The sequence below is a fragment of the Somniosus microcephalus genome, chromosome 2 (genome assembly GCF_052327205.1).
Source record: "Somniosus microcephalus isolate GS21.2 chromosome 2, FLI_Smic_1.0, whole genome shotgun sequence".
Lineage (NCBI taxonomy): Eukaryota > Metazoa > Chordata > Chondrichthyes > Squaliformes > Somniosidae > Somniosus > Somniosus microcephalus.
This window is the reverse complement of record NC_140988.1, coordinates 264,875,827-264,895,725: the sequence shown is the minus strand read 5'-3', so window position 1 is coordinate 264,895,725 and position 19,899 is coordinate 264,875,827. Positions and strand designations below refer to the sequence as shown.

At 47.5% G+C, this 19,899-nt stretch overlaps 1 protein-coding gene across 5 annotated transcripts in view; it reads right to left on the bottom strand.

Moving 5' to 3' along the window:
• Window positions 1-19,899, bottom strand: part of LOC147123367 (3',5'-cyclic-AMP phosphodiesterase 4D-like) — a 480,913-nt gene that overhangs the window by 213,758 nt on the left and 247,256 nt on the right. For all 5 annotated transcript variants that reach the window (XM_085971653.1, XM_085971668.1, XM_085971676.1 and 2 more), the window contains one exon: window positions 18,377-18,426. In XM_085971653.1, coding sequence (XP_085827779.1) covers window positions 18,377-18,426 — 50 coding nt within the window. The remainder of the gene's footprint in view (window positions 1-18,376; window positions 18,427-19,899) is intronic.

Genomic DNA, 19,899 nt, shown 5'->3' with positions numbered 1-19,899 from the left:
ATAAAACGATCAGAAGAAACGGGCATCGACCGTGGGGCAACTGCCTCTGATTCATCGGAGTGAAAGATTTGCAGCAGAGGCTGTTGAGAGCGGGGCTTGGTTATCCTGTCGATGGTGTTCCAGCTAATCGGGCTGGTGACAGGTAGTACACTGATCCTTCCTGGGCTGCGGCGGGCTAGAGCTCGATCGGGTGGCTTTTCAACGGGGCCGAGCAGCGTTGTCGGGAAGAGGAGAGAGAGAGAGAGGGTGGAGCACACAGGGCGCGGCCGGTGCTACGAAGCCAGGCAGCGTACAGACCCGAGAAGAGGGAGGAAAGTGTCCTGCAGGGTTGCTCCGACGACGGGGAAATAAAAGTAATTAGAAGCGCAGAAAGCCGCGAGGAGCTGCCGTTTGCCACGGGAACTGCGGAGAGCGGCGTTAGCAGCAGCGCGGGGGGAAGTGCGCGAAGACCATAGGGCATCGCCATCAAGGCATAAAACGCCAGCAACAGCGCTAGCAGCAGCGGAGAAGACGGAAAGCGCGGGAGGCGCCATTTTGTTAAATCGGGGAAGAAGGCAAAGCGTGGGAAGCGCCATTTTGTTAAATCGGGGAAGAAGGCAAAGCGCGGGAGGCGCCATCTTAGATTTCCAAGATGCCGAAGACTGGCAATATCACTGCCTTCGATAATGCAATAGAAGACTGGACCACGTATGTGGAAAGAGTCGAAGTATATTGCGAGGCAAACGAAGTAGCCGATGAGAAAAAGGCATCGGTACTACTAAACTTAATGGGCGCAAGAACGTACGGCCTATTGCGGAACCTGATTACTCCAGCCAAACCGATGGCGAAGAGCTTTAACGAATTTGTTGATATCCTACAGGAACACCTAAATCCTACACCGCTGCTGACAGCAGAAAGATTTAAATTCCACAGGAGAAATCAGCATAAAGATGAGAGCAATGCTGATTACCTTATGGAACTATGCAAGCTATCAAAGCACTGCCAGTTCGGAGTAGGACTGGCAGATACCCTACGGGACAAATTTGTCTGTGGACTCCTGAGTGAAGGAACCCAGAAGAGGTTACTCTCAGAGAAAGAGCTGACGCTAGATAAGGCTTTCAGCGTGGCAGTATCGTACGAAGCAGCAGCAAGGGGAGCTGCGGAAATACAGCAAAAGCCACAAGAATACGGCACCCATGAAATGACACGGGGATTTGAAAAATGTTATCGCTGCGGCAGAACAACCCATGACCAGAAGGACTGCTGGTCCAAGGACAAAATATGCAGGCAATGCGGAAAGATGGGACACATTGCACGAGTTTGCAGGTCTGGGAAGAAGACTAACGACAACAAAAAGGCTACTAAGGAACAGTACAGGAAAGTACAAAAGATGACGGACAGTAGTTCCGAAGACCAGATGAGCGATAGTGAATCCGGGAACAAGAGACTAAGCTGTCTCAAACTTCACAACGTAATCGCAAAAGAGGATCACCGAACCATTTGGGTCACCCTCACGATAGCAGGGTCCCAAGTCAAAATGGAATTGGATACAGGATCAGCCCTGACCGTCATGAATCGACGAGACTACGAGCGGCTATTCTCACACATACCCTTGAAAGAGACATCCATTGTCTTGAAGACATATACAGGGCAAAAAGTATACCCCAGAGGGAAAATAAGGGCAAGGAAATACAGAAATTGTATCTGTACATACTGCAGGATGGTGGACCACTGTTATTGGGATGTGAATGGATCAAGAAAGATAAGTTTAGACTGGCACTCCATTCAGGCACTGACGGTGGCTGGTAAAAAGGATGATGACGTCACACCTGGACGATTGTCAAAAATCTTAGCTAACGCCAAAGAGGTATTTCAACAACAACTGGGAACTCTTAAAGGCGTAACCGCCTCGATAAAAATAGAAGAGAATGCAATTCCCAAGTTTTTCAAAGCAAGACCGGTACCATATGCAATTCGCCCAGCCGTCGAGGCAGAGCTGGAGAATCTGGAGAATGCAGGCATGTTATCTAAGGTAGACTGGAGCGAGTGGGCGACACCCATCGTTCCTGTCATGAAGAAAACGTTAAACAATAAGTCTGAGGAGCCAAGGAAGGTTCGCATCTGTGGGGACTTCAAGGTGACGGTGAACCCAGTCCTTCACACAGTACAATATCCTCTTCCAAGGATAGAAGATATCTTCGCCTCACTATCTGGAGGGAAGCGTTTTACAAAAATTGACCTAGCGCAAGCATATTTGCAGATGGAGGTTGAAGAATCCTCTAGGAAGTATCTCACGATAAACACTCACAAAGGTCTTTACCAGTATAATCGACTGGTATTCGGAGTAGCATCAGCTCCGGCGATATGGCAAAGAGCGATGGAACAAGTCCTGCAAGGGATTCCGGGGACTCAGTGTTACTTGGACAACATCCTAGTGACAGGTGAAGATGACAGTGAACACCTTGCCAACCTAGAGCAGGTGCTCACTAGACTAAGAGAACATGGGCTACGAGCCAACCACCCCAAGTGCGAGTTTTTTAAGAAACAGATATCGTATTGTGGCCATGTGATTGATGAAGAGGGGTTACATAAGTCCCCTGACAAAATTGAAGCGGTAGTTAAGGCTCCAGCGCCTGAAAATGTGTCGCAACTGAGGTCATTCCTCGGATTGGTGAATTACTACCATAAGTTTTTGCTGAATTTGTCCACAATTCTGCACCCACTGAACGCCCTACTACAAACTGGAGTAGCATGGAAATGGAGCGATGAATGTAAGCGGGCCTTTCAGAAGAGTAAAGACCTAATCACTTCAAGAGAAGTATTGGCTCACTACAACCCATCACTACCGATAAGACTGGCGTGTGATGCGTCTCCCTACGGCATTGGAGCGGTACTGTCACATAAATTCCTTGATGGTTCAGAGAGGCCGATAGCTTTTGCGTCACGCTCGTTAACTTCAGCCGAGCGTAACTACGCCCAGATTGACAGAGAGGCCCTCAGCCTGGTGTGGGGGGTGAAGAAGTTCAATCACTACCTGCACGGTCAGAAATTTACTCTACTAACTGATCATCAACCTCTTGTCTCCATTTTCAACCCTCAGAAGGGCGTCCCGATAATGACAGCACAACGGCTACAGAGGTGGTCCCTTTTCCTAGGGGCACACCAATATGACATCGAGTACAAAGGAACTAAACAGCATGGGAATGCTGATGGATTGTCGCGCCTACCGTTGCCGACGGTGGAAGAAGCACCTGCAGTGGATCCAGTGGAGATATTCCACTCGACCATAGTCGAATGTCTACCTGTGACGAATGCAAACATAGAAAAGGAAACAGGAAATGACCCGACACTCTCCTGGGTCTATGATTTAACGGTGAAGGGATGGCCAGCACATGGCGAACCACTGTTGCCAGCATTCTCGCCGAGAAGAGAACAGCTGTCAGTGTGCAGAGGAACCTTGCTGTGTGGATCCAGAGTAGTAATTCCACCCAAATTGAAGGATAGAGTGCTCAATGAGCTTCATGAGGGTCATCTGGGAGGGGTAAAAATGAAGAACTTAGCCAGAGCGTTTGTGTGGTGGCCGGGAATCGATAGAGAAATCGAAGAGATGAGCAAGAGCTGTACAGGATGCCAGAAGGTCCAAAACGCCCCACCACAAGCCCCTCTACATCCATGGGAGTGGCCCTCATCTCCATGGCAAAGGGTGCACATTGATTTTGCTGGTCCATTTATGGACTCGATGTTTTTAATTGCGGTGGATGCACATTCAAAGTGGCCAGAGGTAATAAAAATGTCCTCAACCACCACAGAAAAAACTATCACAGTCTTACGAACCATATTCGCCAGAAATGGGCTGCCTGAACAGATTTGCTCCGACAATGGACCACAGTTTGTGTCTGAAGAGTTCCGGAGGTTCTTAAAGAACAATGGTGTTAAGCATTACACATCCGCCCCATATCATCCAGCCACCAATGGATTGGCTGAGAGGTTCGTTCGAACATTCAAGAAGGCTATCAAGGCAATGTGTAATGAAGACATACACCTACAACACAAGGTGGATAACTTCTTGTTTGCCTACCGGAATGCGACACATGCGATTACCAACCAAACTCCAGCCATGATGTTGTTCAATCGAAGACTACGATGCCGCTTGGATTTGGTTAAGCCAAACATCAGAAGAGATGTGTGTTAGATCCGTGGTTCAGTGGATAAAAAATTACACGGATGCTGTACATAACAAACAACAGGTCTTTACTGGAGGAGGGTCATCTCTAGACTGGAGTACAGAGGCATGCACACAGCTTATATACCGGTGTGGTTACTGCCAGTACTACAGTATACAGGAGCTGTAAAAAGTAGTTCTGACTTAAAGCACATACACTACAATTCCTCCCTTTTTAGATTAATAATACCCCCTTAATATTCAAATAACAATTAAATGTTTACATGTACATTCGATAGTCATGGGCCAAGACTGGTTGCCCTACATTGAAGCTCCTTGTCGGCTTCTCGTTGATGTGCTGGAATTGTTTGTCCTCAACATTTCTTCGCACATTTGGTCTGAGCAAGTCCAGACGAGATCTCAACCTTCGGTTAAAGAACATCATGGCCGGGGTCTGGTTGGTAACTGCATGTGTCGCGTTTCGGTAGGCTAATAAGAAATTGTCCATCTTATGCTGTAGTGGAATTTCCTCGTCGCACGTGGCCTTTATCGCCTTCTTAAAGGTTTGTACGAACCTCTCAGCCAATCCATTGGTGGCTGAATGATACAGGGCGGATGTGTAATGCCTTACCCCATTTCTTTTCATGAATTTTTGGAACTCGTCGGACACAAACTGTGGTCCATTATCAGAGCAGATCTGCTCTGGCAAACCGTTTCTGGCAAATATGGTCCGTAGGACTGCAATCGTTTTCTCTGTAGTGGTTGAAGACATCTTTGTCACCTCAGGCCACTTTGAATGAGCATCCACTGCTATTAAGAACATTGAGTCCATGAATGGACCAGCAAAATCAATGTGCACCCGTTGCCATGGAGAGGAGGGCCACTCCCATGGGTGTAGAGGGGCATGCGGTGGTGCATTTTGGACCTTCTGGCATCCTAAGCAGCTCTTAGTTAGGTCTTCGATTTGTTGATCGATTCCCGGCCACCACACATAAGCCCTAGCAAGGCTTTTCATTTTCACTCCCCCCAGATGACCTTCATGTAGCTCCTTTAGCACTCTCTCCCTTAACTTGGGTGGAATCACCACTCTGGATCCACACATCACTGTCCCCTGGCATACTGACAGCTGTTCTCTTCTGGATGAGAATGCTGGCAACAGTGAGTTGCCATGTGTTGGCCATCCCCTCACCGTCAATTCATATACCCGTGACAGCATCGGATCATTGCGGGTCTCCTTCTCTATATCCGCCTTTGTTACTGGCAATCGTTCAATTATCGAAGAATAAAATATCTCGATAGGGTCCACTGCTGGTGCTTCCTCCACCGTAGGCAGTGGCAGGCGCGATAGCCCATCAGCGTTCCCATGCTGTTTCGTGCCTTTATATTCTATTTCATATTGATTCGCCCCTCGAAACAGGGACCATCTTTGTAACCGCTGTGCAGTCATTACTGGCACGCCCGTCTTAGGATTAAAGATGGAGACAAGTGGTTGGTGGTCAGTCAGCAAGGTGAACTTCTGCCCATGCAGATAATGGTTGAATCTTTTTACTCCCCATACTAGGCTGAGGGCCTCCCTGTCATTCTGGGCGTAGTTGTGCTCGGCTGAGGTTAGTGACCGAGACGCAAAGGCCACTGGCCTCTCCAACCCGTCTGGGAATTTGTGCGACAGCACCGCTCCAATGCCGTAGGGTGATGCATCACATGCCAAACGAATTGGTAGTGCTGGGTTGAAATGGGCCAACACCTCTTTTGATGTGATCAATTCTTTACACTTCTGGAAAGCTCGTTTACGTTCGTCATCCCACTCCCATGGTACCCCTGTTTGCAGTAGGGTGTTCAGCGGGTGTAGTACCGTAGACAAATTTGGTAAGAACTTGTGGTAATAGTTTACCAGCCCGAGGAACGACCTCAGTTGTGACACATTTTCCGGTGCTGGAGCCTTGACTACTGCCTCAATCTTGTCAGGGGACTTATGTAACCCCTCTTCATCGATGACGTGGCCGCAATACGAGATCTGTTTCTGGAAAAACTCGCACTTGTGGCGATTAGCTCGTAGCCCATACTCCTTTAATCTGGCGAGCACCTTCTCCAAGTTAGCGAGGTGATCACCGTCATTTTCGCCCGTGACCAAGATGTCGTCCAAATAACACTGGGTCCCTGGAATCCCTTGCAGGACCTAATCCATCGCCCTTTGCCAGATAGCCGGAGCCGAGGCTACTCCAAACACCAGCCGGTTGTATTGATAGAGACCTTTATGGGTGTTGATCGTAAGGTAATGTTTCGAAGCTTCTTCTACCTCCATTTGCAAGTACGCCTGGGCTAGATCAATTTTGGTGAAGCGTTTACCACCAGATAGCGAGGCAAAAATATCCTCAATTCGTGGAAGCGGATATTGCACCGTGTGAAGGACTGGGTTCACTGTCACCTTAAAATCCCCACAGATGCGGACCTTCTTTGGTTCCCCAGGCGTATTACTCAATGACCTCTTCATTACAGGGATGATGGGTGTAGCCCACTCGCTCCAGTCCACTTTGGACAGTACTCCTGAACGTTCCAACCCTTCCAGCTCTGCTTCAACCGCTGGTCTGATCGCATAAGGCACTGGTCTGGCCTTCAGAAGCTTTGGGCTTGCATTATCCTCTATTTTAATTGTTGCTGTTATTTCTTTTAGTGTTCCTAGTCCCTCCTGGAACACTTCTTTTGCGTCAGTTAGAATTTTTGACAGTCGTCCAGGTGTGACGTCGTCATCCTTTTTGGCCTCCACCTTCAGTGCCTGTATGGAATGCCAATCTAAATGTATCTTCCGGATCCACTCACGTCCTAGCAGTGGTGGTCCTCCATTTGGCAATACATATATATCTATTTTAGGTATTTCTGACCTTTATATGTCACTTTCACCCTTATTTTTCCTTTGGGGTAGACTTTTTGCACCGTATACGTCTTCAAGACAATCTCTGTAGCTTTCAAGGGTATGTGTGAAAATAGCCGCTTGTAGTCTCTTTGATTTATGACTGTTAGAGCTGACCCTGTGTCCAATTCCATTTCCACTTGGACTCCGTCTATCTTGAGTATAACCTAGATAGTCTGGTGATCCTCTATTTCGGTTACATTATGTAGTTCAGACAACCCAGCTCCTTGCTTCCGGAGTCTGTGTCACTTTTCTGTTCGTCTGAACCACTGTCCATCACCTGGTGTACCTTTTTGAACTTCTCCTGTGGAGATTTCTTACTGTTGGTTTTCTTCCCAGACCTGCAGACTCTTGCTATGTGTCCTGCTTTCCCACACTGTCTGCACACTTGGTCCTTGAACCAACAATCTTTCTGGTCATGTGTTGTTCTGCCGCAGCGATAGCACTTCCCTGTTCCATAGGTCATTTCGTTGGTGCCGTATTCTTGCGGTCTCCGTTGTATCTCTGCAGCGCCCCTTGCGGCTGCTTCGTGTGACACTACCATATTGAAAGCTTTGTCCAGCGTAAGGTCCTTTTCTGATAGAAGCCGTTTCTGGGTTCCTTCACTTTGTAGCCCACACACAAACTTGTCCCTTAACGTGTCTGCTAGTCCCGCTCCAAACTGGCAGTATTTCGATAGCTTGCGCAGTTCCGTTAGGTACTCAGCATTGCTTTCATCTTTGTGTTGGTTCCTTTTATGGAACTTAAATCATTCTGCTATCAGGAGCGGTGTGGGGCTTAAGTGGTCCTGTAGGATTTCTACTATGCTTCCAAAATCCTTGTTTACCGGCTTCTCTGCGGTTATTAGATTTCGCAGTAACCCATAAGTTTTTGCACCCATGGAATTTAACAGAACCAGTGCTTTATTAGCATCTGGCACTTCATTCGCCCTGCAGTACACCTCAATACGTTCCACATATGTCGCCCAATCTTTGACTTCATTGTCGAACGTAGAGATACTGCCACTCTTCAGCATCCTTGGTTATGCGTTAACTATCCCCAATGGCGCCTCCCACGCTTCCCCTTCTTCTCCGCTGGCACAAAATGGCGTCTCCCGCGCTTTCCTTCCTTCCCGCGCTCGCCCGTCTTCTCCGCTGCGGCTTCGCAAAATGGCGTCTCCCGCGCTCTTCCTTCTTCTCCGCGGCTCAATGGCGCCTCCCGCGCTCTCCCTGTTTCTCCGCGGCTCAATGGCACCTCCCGCGCTCTCCCTGCTTCTCCGCGGCTCAATGGCGTCTCCCCTTGCTTCGCCCCGCGGACCCTGATCAGCCCGTGATCCCTGGCTGTGCTATGCGCGTTCTTCTCTTGATATTTGTCGACGCTGCTCAGTCTAGAACCCGGCTGTTTCTTACCCTCTCTCTCTCCGGTTTGCAGTATTTTTCCTCGACGCCGCTCGGTGATCAATCCCCGGCTGCGCCCTGCTCTCTTCACCCTCTTTCTTACTCCGTCGACGCTGCCCGGCTCTCTCTCTCTGCCGTCGGTCGGCTTCAGCCGCCGCTGCTCGGGAAGGGTCTGTTCTGGACCTGTCGTCGGTCTCTTACTGCTCGTTGTGGCTGGGGAACCAAGCCCAGCTCTCCACAGCCTCCCCAGTGAAGTTGGATCTCTGCCTGACTGCTGGGCGGTTGCTCGCGGTCAACGCCCGTGTTCCTGGACTCGACTATTTTTTTGTTTTTTTTTGTTTAATGTTGTAGGTAGATTCGCATCAACACTCGTCGCCACTGTTAGATCCGTGGTTCAGTGGATAAAGAATTACACGGATGCCGTACATAACAAACAACAGGTCTTTACTGGAGGAGGGTCATCTCTAGACTGGAGTACAGGGGCATGCGCACAGCTTATATACCGGTGTGGTTACTGCCAGTACTACAGTATACAGGAGCTGTAAAAAGTAGTTCTGACTTAAAGCACATACACTACAATGTGGAGAACAGGCAGTTTCAGAATATGAATGAAAGGCCGACCAGGAGTTTTAAGATAGGTCAACCAGTTTTGGCCCGGGACTACCGCACAGAGAAATGGCAGCCAGGAATGATCTGTACACGGCAAGGACCTCTAATGTATACCGTGGACGTTGGAGAGAGCATTGTAAGACGCCATGCTGACCAGATTCTAGAGTCACTGGAAAACGTCAATTCCACACCACGATCCGATACACCTGGTGATGAAACCGAAGTACCAATTGCATCTATCTCAGAATCGGGAATATTGGAAGCAGACGAACCCAACAACGACATTGATTCCGAATCAACTCTGCCAGAAGAACCTGATACCCCAAAGAGGCATTATCCAGACAGAATCAGGAAGCCTCCTCAAAGACTGAACTTATAATTGCTTAACTTCAGCTAATGTATATGACAACTGTAATTGTAGATATGTTATTTAATTATTAATCGAATGTTATGTACTGTTTAGCTAAAAGGGGAGGAATTGTAGTGTATGTACTTTGCAGAAGGAACTATATTCTGCAGCCCCTGTATACTGCAGTACCAGTAGTGACCACCCCTGTATATAAGCCTGTGTAGTAACTTTGCATAGTTAGTTCCAGTTTGTCTCCACTCAGTAAAGACCTGTTATAACCAACTCCTGCAGTCCGTGTCTCAATTACACACGGACATAATACTACCTCTTGCGACTGTTGCGTTTCATTCCCCTTCCTGCTTCTCTGTGCTGCCGCTCACAGCCTGTTTACAGCTCCCCCTGCTCCGTGTTTCATTCCCCTTCCTGCTTCTCTGTGCTGCCGCTCCCAGTCTGTTTACAGCTCCCCGTGCTCCGTGTCTGAATTCCTCGACTTAGTGGGGGTCTGGGGCTCGACTACCGCCGCCAGTTGTGGGAAGGCCGGATATCGGCTGACTCCTACGCTAAGCTGGCCCGCAAATCAGGTCAGAAAAGCATCGGCCGCGTTGGGTCATGGTTGGTGCCACTCGGGTTATGTCGTGCGCACGACTTATGCTCCACAAAAAAACTTTCGGTTTTCAGAGGTTTTCGGTTTTCAGAAGTGCGGATAAAGGATAGTCTACCTGTACTGCACGAGAGTTCTGCTTCTGCAGGGCCCAATGATAGTGGCCAAAATTCAACTGTGAAAATTAGTGACACTGCAGTTAGGAACTGTGCTAAATGAATCCCTACTGTACCAAATTATAAAGGACTAGCTGAAGTGCCCGGCGGTGCTGAGGGATTTTTGAGGGCATGTTGTTGTTGGAAGAGAGAGAGAGAGAGAGCGACTGGGGGGAAGAGAGAGCGCGACTGGGGGGAAGAGAGAGCAACTGGGGGGAAGAGAGAGAGCGACTGGGGGGAAGAGAGAGAGCGACTGGGGGAAGAGAGAGCGCGACTGGGGGGAAGGGGGGGAAAGGGGAGGGGTGGAAGGGGAGGGGATGGGGGAAAGGGGAGGGGAGGGGGGAAGGGGAGGGGAGGGGGGTGAAGGGAGGGGGGAGGGGAGGGGGGAAGGGAGAGGAGGGGGGGAAGGGAGAGGAGGGGAGGGGGAAGGGAGGGGAGGGGAGGGGGAAGGGGGGGATGGGGGAGAGGAGGGGGATGGTGGGAGGAAGGGGAGGGGGAGGAAGGGGGGGAGGGAGGAGTGGGGGAGGAAGGGGGGGAGGGCGAGAGGTGGGGAGGGGGAGGGGCGGAGGGGGGAGAGGGGGGGAGGGGGGAGAGAGGGGAGGGGGAGGGGGGGAGGGGGAGGGGGAGAGAGGGAGGGGGAGGGGAGGGGGAGAGAAGGGGGGAGGGGAGGGGGAGAGGGGGGGAGGGGAGGGTGGGAGGAGGGGGAGCAGAGGGAGGGGAGGGAAGGGGAGGATAGGGGGGGAGGGGAGAGGGAGGGGAGGGGAGGGGGAGGGGAGGGGAGGGGGGGAGAGGAGGGAGGGAGGGGAGGGGGAGAAAGGAGAGGAGGGGTGGGGTAGGTGGGGGAAGGAGGGGGGAGAAAGGGAGGGGGGAGCCAGCAGATCCTCTCCCCTCTGCCGGCGATGGCTCCGCTGAGCTCCGTGTCGCCCCACGCACTGACATGCCGAGCGCAGCGCCCCGGTCAGCCCGAGCCCCGCCCTCCTGAGGCCGGGCCTGAGTGGCTTGAGACGGCCGATTGCGGCTGGCGAGCCCGGTTGCCGGGGTAACCTTCTCCGCTCCCCCTCCCCTCCCGAGCCCCGCCCCCCCCGCTAACCTGCTCGCTTCCCTCTGGCCGCGCTCTGTGTGGAGGTGCGCGTGCGCCGTGCAGCGCAAGGAGCTTGCCGTGAGCCAAGCCAGCCTTTACCAAGATGGCTGGCCGCTGGTTCGGAATCGGGCCCAGCAGGGGGGTGGGGGGTGAGGGGTGGGAGGAGCTTGCCACAAAACAATTGCCTAGGGTCCAGCATGGCTGGCAACAGACACCCAGGCTTCGAGGCCTACCTGCAAAAACGGGGAAAGGTAGGAAAATTAATGAGATTAGATAAAAGATTTAGAAAGTAATTAACTTTTTTTTAAAAACAATATGTGTTTTAAAAGCAACTTTTTTTTTAAAGACGCAGAAAGCGGGAAAAAGAAATGAAAAGTTTGGAATCAAGATGGCGGCGACTCACCTCAGTTCAGAACGATAAGGCCCGCCCACACACGGTGGTCGACCGTTAGGTCACCGAAGCGTAGGATTGGTCAATCGTCCCGTCACTCGACTCTAGTAGGGCCTGCCCGCACGCGCCAGGAACCCGCCCCCGCCATGCAGCAATTGGTCGACCGTCGGGTCGCTCGACCGTACGATTGGTCAACCTCGACGTCACTCAATGCTAATGAGCAGATAATGAGCGGAATTTTGAACGTTTTTTGGATACCGCGGGCATAATTGTTGTCTCACCGAAACGTAAATACGCTTACAACCGTTCTGGAATCGTAAGCTTTCTTTTGATGTAACACACGTGTAGGTACGCTCTATAACTTTTGATTGTATAGCCGGACAGAGAGACAGAAAGACAGACAGAGAGACATACCGTTTTATATATATAGAAGGGAATTTACTTGAATAAGGCTGAGATGAGGTAATTATAAAATAAGACCACACAGAAGTTAAGAGCACTTGGAACACAGTTTTTTGAGAGGTGCTGAGCTAAAAGGTGCCGTTGACAACTGCAGGGCTCCCACTTTCTGATCAAACTTTTATCAGAATCTTTCTGTGCAACAGTTTCCCTGTGTTCTTTTCCTCAGAACTTTCAAAATTAAAACACAACTAAAGTCTGAAACCAATGCAAATCTGTTATTTTGAAAAAGTAACAAATAATGTGTCAAGTATTGTTCTTTATATATTGGAATAAAAAAAACTGTTGGAAATACTCAGCCGGTCAGGCAACATCTGTGGAGAGAGAAACAGAGTTAACATTTTAGGTTGATGATCTATCGTCAGAACCTGAAACCTGTAACATTGGCCCGGATATTCCGATCTCTACGGGTGTTGTATGCGCTGTGTACCCACCTGTAGGGACATCAGAAATGCCGGTTTCAGGCATACACAGCGCATGCGCTGAAAACCGACATTTCCGAACTGTCAAGAATCCTCTTGAGAGATCCTCCGGCTGCCCTGGAGAAGGGCCTCCGCAGGCGGATAGTTCCGCTTTTTGGGGACCCTCCGCCCATAGAAAACTCTTACAATTCTTACGCCTGGTAAAAGCAGGATAAGGCGTAAGGCCTGCTTTTACCAGGATAAGAGTAGAAAAAAGTTTTTTTTTTAAATGTCACTGATTTATCATTAAAAAAATACTTTAAAAAAAGGGATGTTTATTTTTAGCCCCGTAAAATACTTTTTTTTTCAAAATACTTAATTTATTGTAATTTCAAGTCATTTTAAAAATGTGATTTTTTAAAAATTTATTTAAATTTTACTATGTTTTTTCATTGATCTCCATTCATATATTTGACAGCTCTTCCTCTCAAATGTATGAAGGGAGATTTCCTTCTATGATTGGCTCCCCATGGCCCACGTGGGCCCTATGCACTTGGAGTTTGGTGAGGCCCAGCATCGGAACTGTGTGCGTCCCCGGGAGCCCTCAGGTAAGGGCGCAGATTTTTCCAGATTGCAGGCCTCCGCCCGTGGGAGGCCTGCGATCGGAAAATACGGGCCATTAACTTTGTTTCTCTCTCCACAGATGCTGTCTGACCTGCTGAGTGTATCCAGCATTTGCTTTTTTAATTTCAGATTTCCAGCTTCTGTAGTATTTTGCCTTTGTACAGTTCTTTTTAGTTAATTTGCATTATAAAATGCTACATTAAAGGAGTCAGTAAAATTACAAAAGACCTATATCAGTCTATAAAAATATTAAAAATCTTGCGCCTGTATGCATTTCCTGTCAACTTTTTTCATTATGAATTCCAATCTCCACTTTTGTAATGTAACTGTCTATATAAACTTGTCACACTGCAAAGAAACTCCTATAACTCCAACCAATGCATCCACTATCTCTATAGCCACCTCTTTCAAAACCCTAGGATGTAGGCCATCAGGTCCAGGGGATTTATCGGCTTTCAGTCACATTAATTTCTCCAGTACTTTTTTTTTACTAATACTATTTTTTTTCAGTTCCTCATGGTCCTCCACTATTTCCCGGAAGTTTTTTGGGTCTTCTTCCATGAAGACAGACACAAAGGGCTGGATTTTCCCTGCGGAGGCAGGATTGCGGCGGAAGAGCTGGTTGGTGGGTTCCGGTCCCACTCCCGTCTGCAGCCGCTCTGGGAAAATTATGTTCCGTAGATTGGCCTTGTTAAACCCGCCCTGCGGGGTTCCTGGCCAATTAACAGGAAGCGGGTCTGATGACATCATTTGATGATGCGTCATCAGCCAGTTTCCTTAAAGGGACCACGGCCACATAGATTTTGACAGCTGTGCTTCAGTGTTCTGCAGCATTGAGGTGCTGCAAACACTGACAAGCACTGCACAGAGGTACACGGCTGCACCCAGGCTTCTGGAGGGAGTCACAGCACGCAGGGAGATTCTCTTCTCTTCCCATGGGCGGAAGAGACCTCCTCAGGAGATCAACGCAGTCTGGTTGTACATTGCACAGGAGGACACAAGTAGGGATGTCGTCGGGAGTCCCTGGCTGCAGTGGCGCCAACCTTTCAATGATCTCAGTGGATCACGAAACGTTACTACAAAGCCACACTCAACCTCATCCTGCTGTGCCACTCAACACATCCCCATCACTCTGCCTTCCCTACCCTACTCCTGCACAGTCTTACTCACACCAACTTACCTTGCACCTCCACCCATCCCTCTCTATCTACATTATCACATCCCCATCTCACTAGCCACCCCTCACACTCACCCTCATCCTACTGCAAGCATACCAACTAACAACACACAAGGGTGGGCACTTGAGAGGTTTAGCCAATGTTCATGTGAAGTTTCTGTTAATGTGTTGTCATACATTGAAATCTATATTTTCAACACTTCACCTTATTGGACAGATCTGTGCGCACCTTTAGAAGTGTCTTACTGAGTCCCAGTGAATGTTGAGACATAACTTCCACCCCCCCCCCCCCACCCCCACCCTCCGCAACTGTGATAAGTGTGAAAGGAATGCCTTGGACATTATAGGGATGCTTTATGGTGCTGGTGTGGGATGGTGTAATAATGGTGCATCATGTGGCAGCCAGGGTGTACAGCGGCAAGTGAAGTAAATCTGGCCATGGTGATGCCATCCCTGGCCTCCCGGGCAGCAATGTTGTTAGGTGCTGATGCCCTGTGTTCCTATGCAGCACCAGGTGATGGTGGAGAAGGTTGGTGATGTTGTTAGTGTGCCTGGTGATGTTGGTGTTGGGGCTGATCGTGGAAGGATTCAGAGGACCAAGGTGTGATTTTTTTCAAGAGCACCGATGTTGCTGGAATAGATGGCAGCTGCAGTTGAGATGACAGAAGCGATCTGTCAATGGTGAGAGAGGTTGTTCCAATGAGGTGCCACTGGATATAGAGTTGGCTTGAAAAACTTGCAAGCTAATGAAATCTCTATGAGGGAAAAATTCGGTTTCTTTGTGCCTCCCGTTAGTTCCCTAAGAGGGCACTATTTAAAGGCGACCGCTTCCTGCCTTTTTTTGTCGGCAACATTTTCGCACCACGCATTCTGAGAGAGAGACTTCTGGAGAGATTCAACGCTGTGTGAAGGAGTCTTGGGTACTGAGCAGCACTTTGCAGGTTCATTTTGATTTGATCTTCCTTGCATCGATTTAGAAGAGACTGTGGGGGCTGCACTCTGAGCTCTTTCCCTGGGCCTCTCCGTTGTTCTTTCAAGCAGATTTGATGTACAGGTCTCTCCAGGCCGAGATTCAAGGCTGCAATGAGCAGGATGTGGATGGAGAGCAAGATCGACCCTCCCCTTTAAGAGCTGGCCGATGCCAGTGTGTCTGTGTTCCATTGCTGATTGACATCACGTGAGCTTCGCCAGCGCTCTGAGGTAGCGCCTCGTTCCTTGGCGTTAGAGCCTTAAGAGAGGTGTGTAGCATCTGATTTAGTGCTCCAATCACCTCCGGGGCGATAGAAGCCAAGTTTGTAGTCGGAGGCGATAATTAGCACCAGGCACTAAACTTTGTGCCTGGCCGATAATTGCGTCCCAAACGGGGCGATACCGGATTTCTCCCCCTATATGTCTTACAAATGCAGTAACCAACAGTTTCTGAGCTCTGAAACTGAACATCTGCAACACGGTTTCCTTTATACCACTTCTGCAGCTGTCAGGTTATCAGATAAATCAAAGCGGACTCAACTCATCCAGGGTGAGCAGGAGCACATAAAATTACAAGGTAGGCTTAAAATAGCATTAAATTGGCTGTTAACAAGCCATTTAATGATCTAAATTGTCTCCCCCGCCGCTTGGTGTCAGGTCAGTTCTGCGCAGACAGACCCGACACCTGGGAGACTCACGTGGAGATGGGTTGACAGAGGGTTTCCTACCCGCTGTCAATCTTTGCTATTTTGACAGCGGACCCGCCTCCAAACCCGCACTCTGAGCGCCGGCAAAATTCCGGCCAACGTATTAGTTTAATTTCTCTGCCATTTCCTTATTCCCATTATAATTTCTCCTGTCTCAGCCTGTAAGGAACCCACATTTACTGTCATTTATCTTTTCCTTTTTACATACCTATAGAAGCTTTTACAGTCTGTTTTTATGTCTCTTGCTAGTTTACTCTCTTATTCTATTTTCCCATTCTTTATCAATTTCTTGGTCCTCCTTTGCTGAATTCTAAAATCATCCCAATCCTCAGGCTTACTACTCTTTTTGGCAACATTATAAGCATCTTCCTTTGATCTAATGCTATCTTTAACTTCTCTTGTTAGCCATGGTTGGACTGCTTTTCCTGTGGGGTTTTTGTGCCTTAAAGGAATGTATATTTGTTGTAAATTATGTATTAATTCTTTAAATGCTAACCATTGCTTCTCTACCGTCATACCTATTAATGTAGTTTCCTAATCTCCATAGCCAACTCGCCCCTCATACCTACGTAGTTTGCTTTGTTTATATTTAATACCCCAGTTTTGGATTTAACTAAATCACTTTTAAACTCAATATAAAATCTATCATATTATGGTCACTCTTCCCTAAAGTCCCCTTTACTACAAGGTTATTAATTAAACTTTTCTTGTTGCACAATACTAGATCTAAAATAGCCTATTCCCCAGTTGGTTCCTCAACATACTGATCTAGAAAACTATCTTGTATACATTCCATGAATTCGTCCTCCACACTATTACTGCAAATTTGGTTTGCCCAGTCTATATGTAGATTAAAGTCCACCACGATTACTATATTATCCTTGTTACGTAGGTCTCTAATTTCCTGATTTATACTCTGCCTTACATTATAGCTACTGTTTGGGGGCCTATAAACAACTCCCACCAATGTTTTCTGCCCCTTGCTGTTTCTTAGCTCCACCCAAACTGTTTCTACTTCTTGATTTCCAGAGCTAAGATCCTTTGTCGCTACTGTCTTTATCCCATCCTTTATTATCAGGGCTACCCCTCCTCCTTTTCCATTTTGCCTATCTCTTTTAAAAGTTAAGTATCCTGGAATATTTAGTTCCCAACCATGGCCACATAAATTGCACTGTGGAAACAGAATTCCAGAACAATATAAAATACAGCAGCATACCTGTGGCAGAGTCACCTTAAGCACAACAGAATAAACCAAGCACACTCTCAATGAGCTGCACTTAAACATTTGTCATTTTCAAATTCATTATTTCAAACCAGAGTTCCACACAAGAAAAGTCTCATTCAGTTTAAAGAGACACCAATTGACAAGATTCCTTTAGAAATCAAGTTAACTGCATTTTCTTTCAATGTCAGAAACCATTTATTTCCAGCAAATGAAAACTATCTCTCCATGTTCTACAGCCCCACCTCAGGTTGCATATAAAATGTTTGGTTTGCCCAACAACTATAATGATGTACTTCCACAAAAAATTCACATGAATATAAAACATCAATTTTGTACAGAACTTTAAAGGACCATGGGGAGAGAGTAGGGGATTGGGGCTAGTTTTGGATACTTTTAGTAAAGAGATAGTACAGACACAATGGGCCAAATGGCCTTCTTTTGTGATATAAACCTCTTGGGTTCTAAATTGCATTTGCACTTAAAGAAAAATAATCAGTACTGTTGTATCAACAAAGTGCAAATCACATTTGTTTTTGCTAATGTCCACTTCTTAGTTCTTATTTTCTGCCACAGAGGGCGGTGGAGGCCAGGTCATTAAATATTATCGAGCCTTATTGCCAGTCATTAAATATATTCAAGAAAGAGTTGGATATATTTCTTAAGGCTAAAGGGATCAAGAGATATGGGGAGAAGGCAGGGACAGGGTACTGAATTTGGATGATCAGCCATGATCTCATTGAATGGCGGAGCAGGCTCGAAGGGCCGAATGGCCTACTCCTGCTCCTATCTTCTATGTTTCTATGTTTCAACTTCAGGTTTCCCTGTGACATGTGCCATTCCACAACTAAGTGGGTGCAGATGACCGGTTCTCAAGTTTCTGGCAATAAGGCTCAATAATCAGACACAAAAAGAATGTTCCCCTACTTTTAAGTCACCTACTTTCCTCAGAATGTTGTGTGGCTTCTAGCAATGCCACTTTAATGTACCACCACAGGACATGTAAAAATTACCTAGGATGAGTCTGTCTTTAATTTCCTGGCTGATTAAGACAGGTAATAGTTGGAGAACTTCTGAAATGGACCTACATCCTACCAGACTGTAGCACAGACGATTATTTCATGAGCATGCTGTACAGAACATGTCACTTGGTATAACTCGCATTGAAGAAGTTGTTATGCAGAAAAAAAAGTAAGAATCACTCACCTGTAAAACTTGGCTTATTCATGGGTGGCTGGTTACACATTGGTGAGCGCCTGAAACATTAAAATAAAAACAGAAAGTTAGAATTCTAGCAACGTTTCCTTCACTCACAGGTTCAGAGGCTCCAGACAAACTTCTGGAAAATCTTGCCTTTGATCCTCTTGTACACGAATATAAAGAAAGTTGTACCTAAAGAGTCTCCTTTTATCAGATGCCACCATTTAATATATCTAAAGCTAGCTAAACATTCCAATCTTTACTTTTTTTTAAGTAACTAACCATTACTATATAAATAGTTAAACAATAAATGCTATACTTTTGAAAGAAACAAAAATCACTAGAAATGGGAACAATATACTTATGTTAATTATCTTTGCTGTGTACTGCTGGAAGTTGACAGAGCAATGATAGCACATTACCCAAGTGGAAGATATTTTACTGACGCATTTGCACTTTTTTTGAACTAATTGTCTTCTAGCTGTGTTAAAATTCTTATGTAAAATGGCCTGACATCCATATTTCAGGCATTTAAAGATGGTACAGTAGAAAGCGAACCGTTCTAATGGTGGATGACACAGGTTTACTTCAGCAGCTGCAAATTGTTGTTTCAATTTTTTTATGGTGTGGAGATGCCGGAGTTGGACTGGGGTGGACAAATGTAAGAAATCACACAACACCAGGTTATAGTCCAACAGCTTTATTTGAAATCACAAGCTTTCGGAGCGCTGCTCCTTCTTCAGGTGAAGTGGAGAAATGCATAAAGACACAGCTTATATAGTCAGAGAATCATGTCAGATGTTTACAGGTAACCTTTCCAACTGCCATTTATCACACCTCGGCAGAGAGATAATCACAGCAGTCAAAGGTGTGAATGGTGTCCAAACAGGTCAGTCAGGGAAACATTACATCAAAGAACAATGAGGTGGGGTCACAAGGGGTCAAATATTGCAGATGCTGGGGTCTGTATGAAAAACAAAAAAACAGACAAAAAACATTTTTTTTGGCTGGAAATCACAGCAGGTCCGGCCGCATCTGTGTAGAGAGAACAAGCCAATGTCGACTCGAGTCTGGATGACCCTGCATCAGGTGGGGTTACATGTAGCGTGACATGAACCCAAGATCTCGGTTAAGGCCGTCCTCATGGGTGCGGAACTTGGCTATCAGTTTCTGCTCGATGATTTTGCGTTGTCGTGTGTCTCGAAGGCCACCTTGGAGAATGTTTACCCGAAGATCGGAGGCTGAATGTCCTTGACTGCTGAAGTGTTCCCCGACTGGGAGGGAACACTCCTGCCTGGTGATTGTTGCGCGGTGTCCGTTCATCCGTTGTCGCAGTGTCTGCATGGTCTCGCCGATGTACCATGCTCCGGGGCATCCTTTCCTGCAACGTATGAGGTAGACAACATTGGCTGAGTCACATGAGTATGTACCATGTACCTGGTGGGTGGTGTCCTCACGTGTGATGATGGTATCTGTGTTGATGATCTGGCATGTCTTGCAGAGGTTGCTGTGGCAGGGTTGTGTGGTGT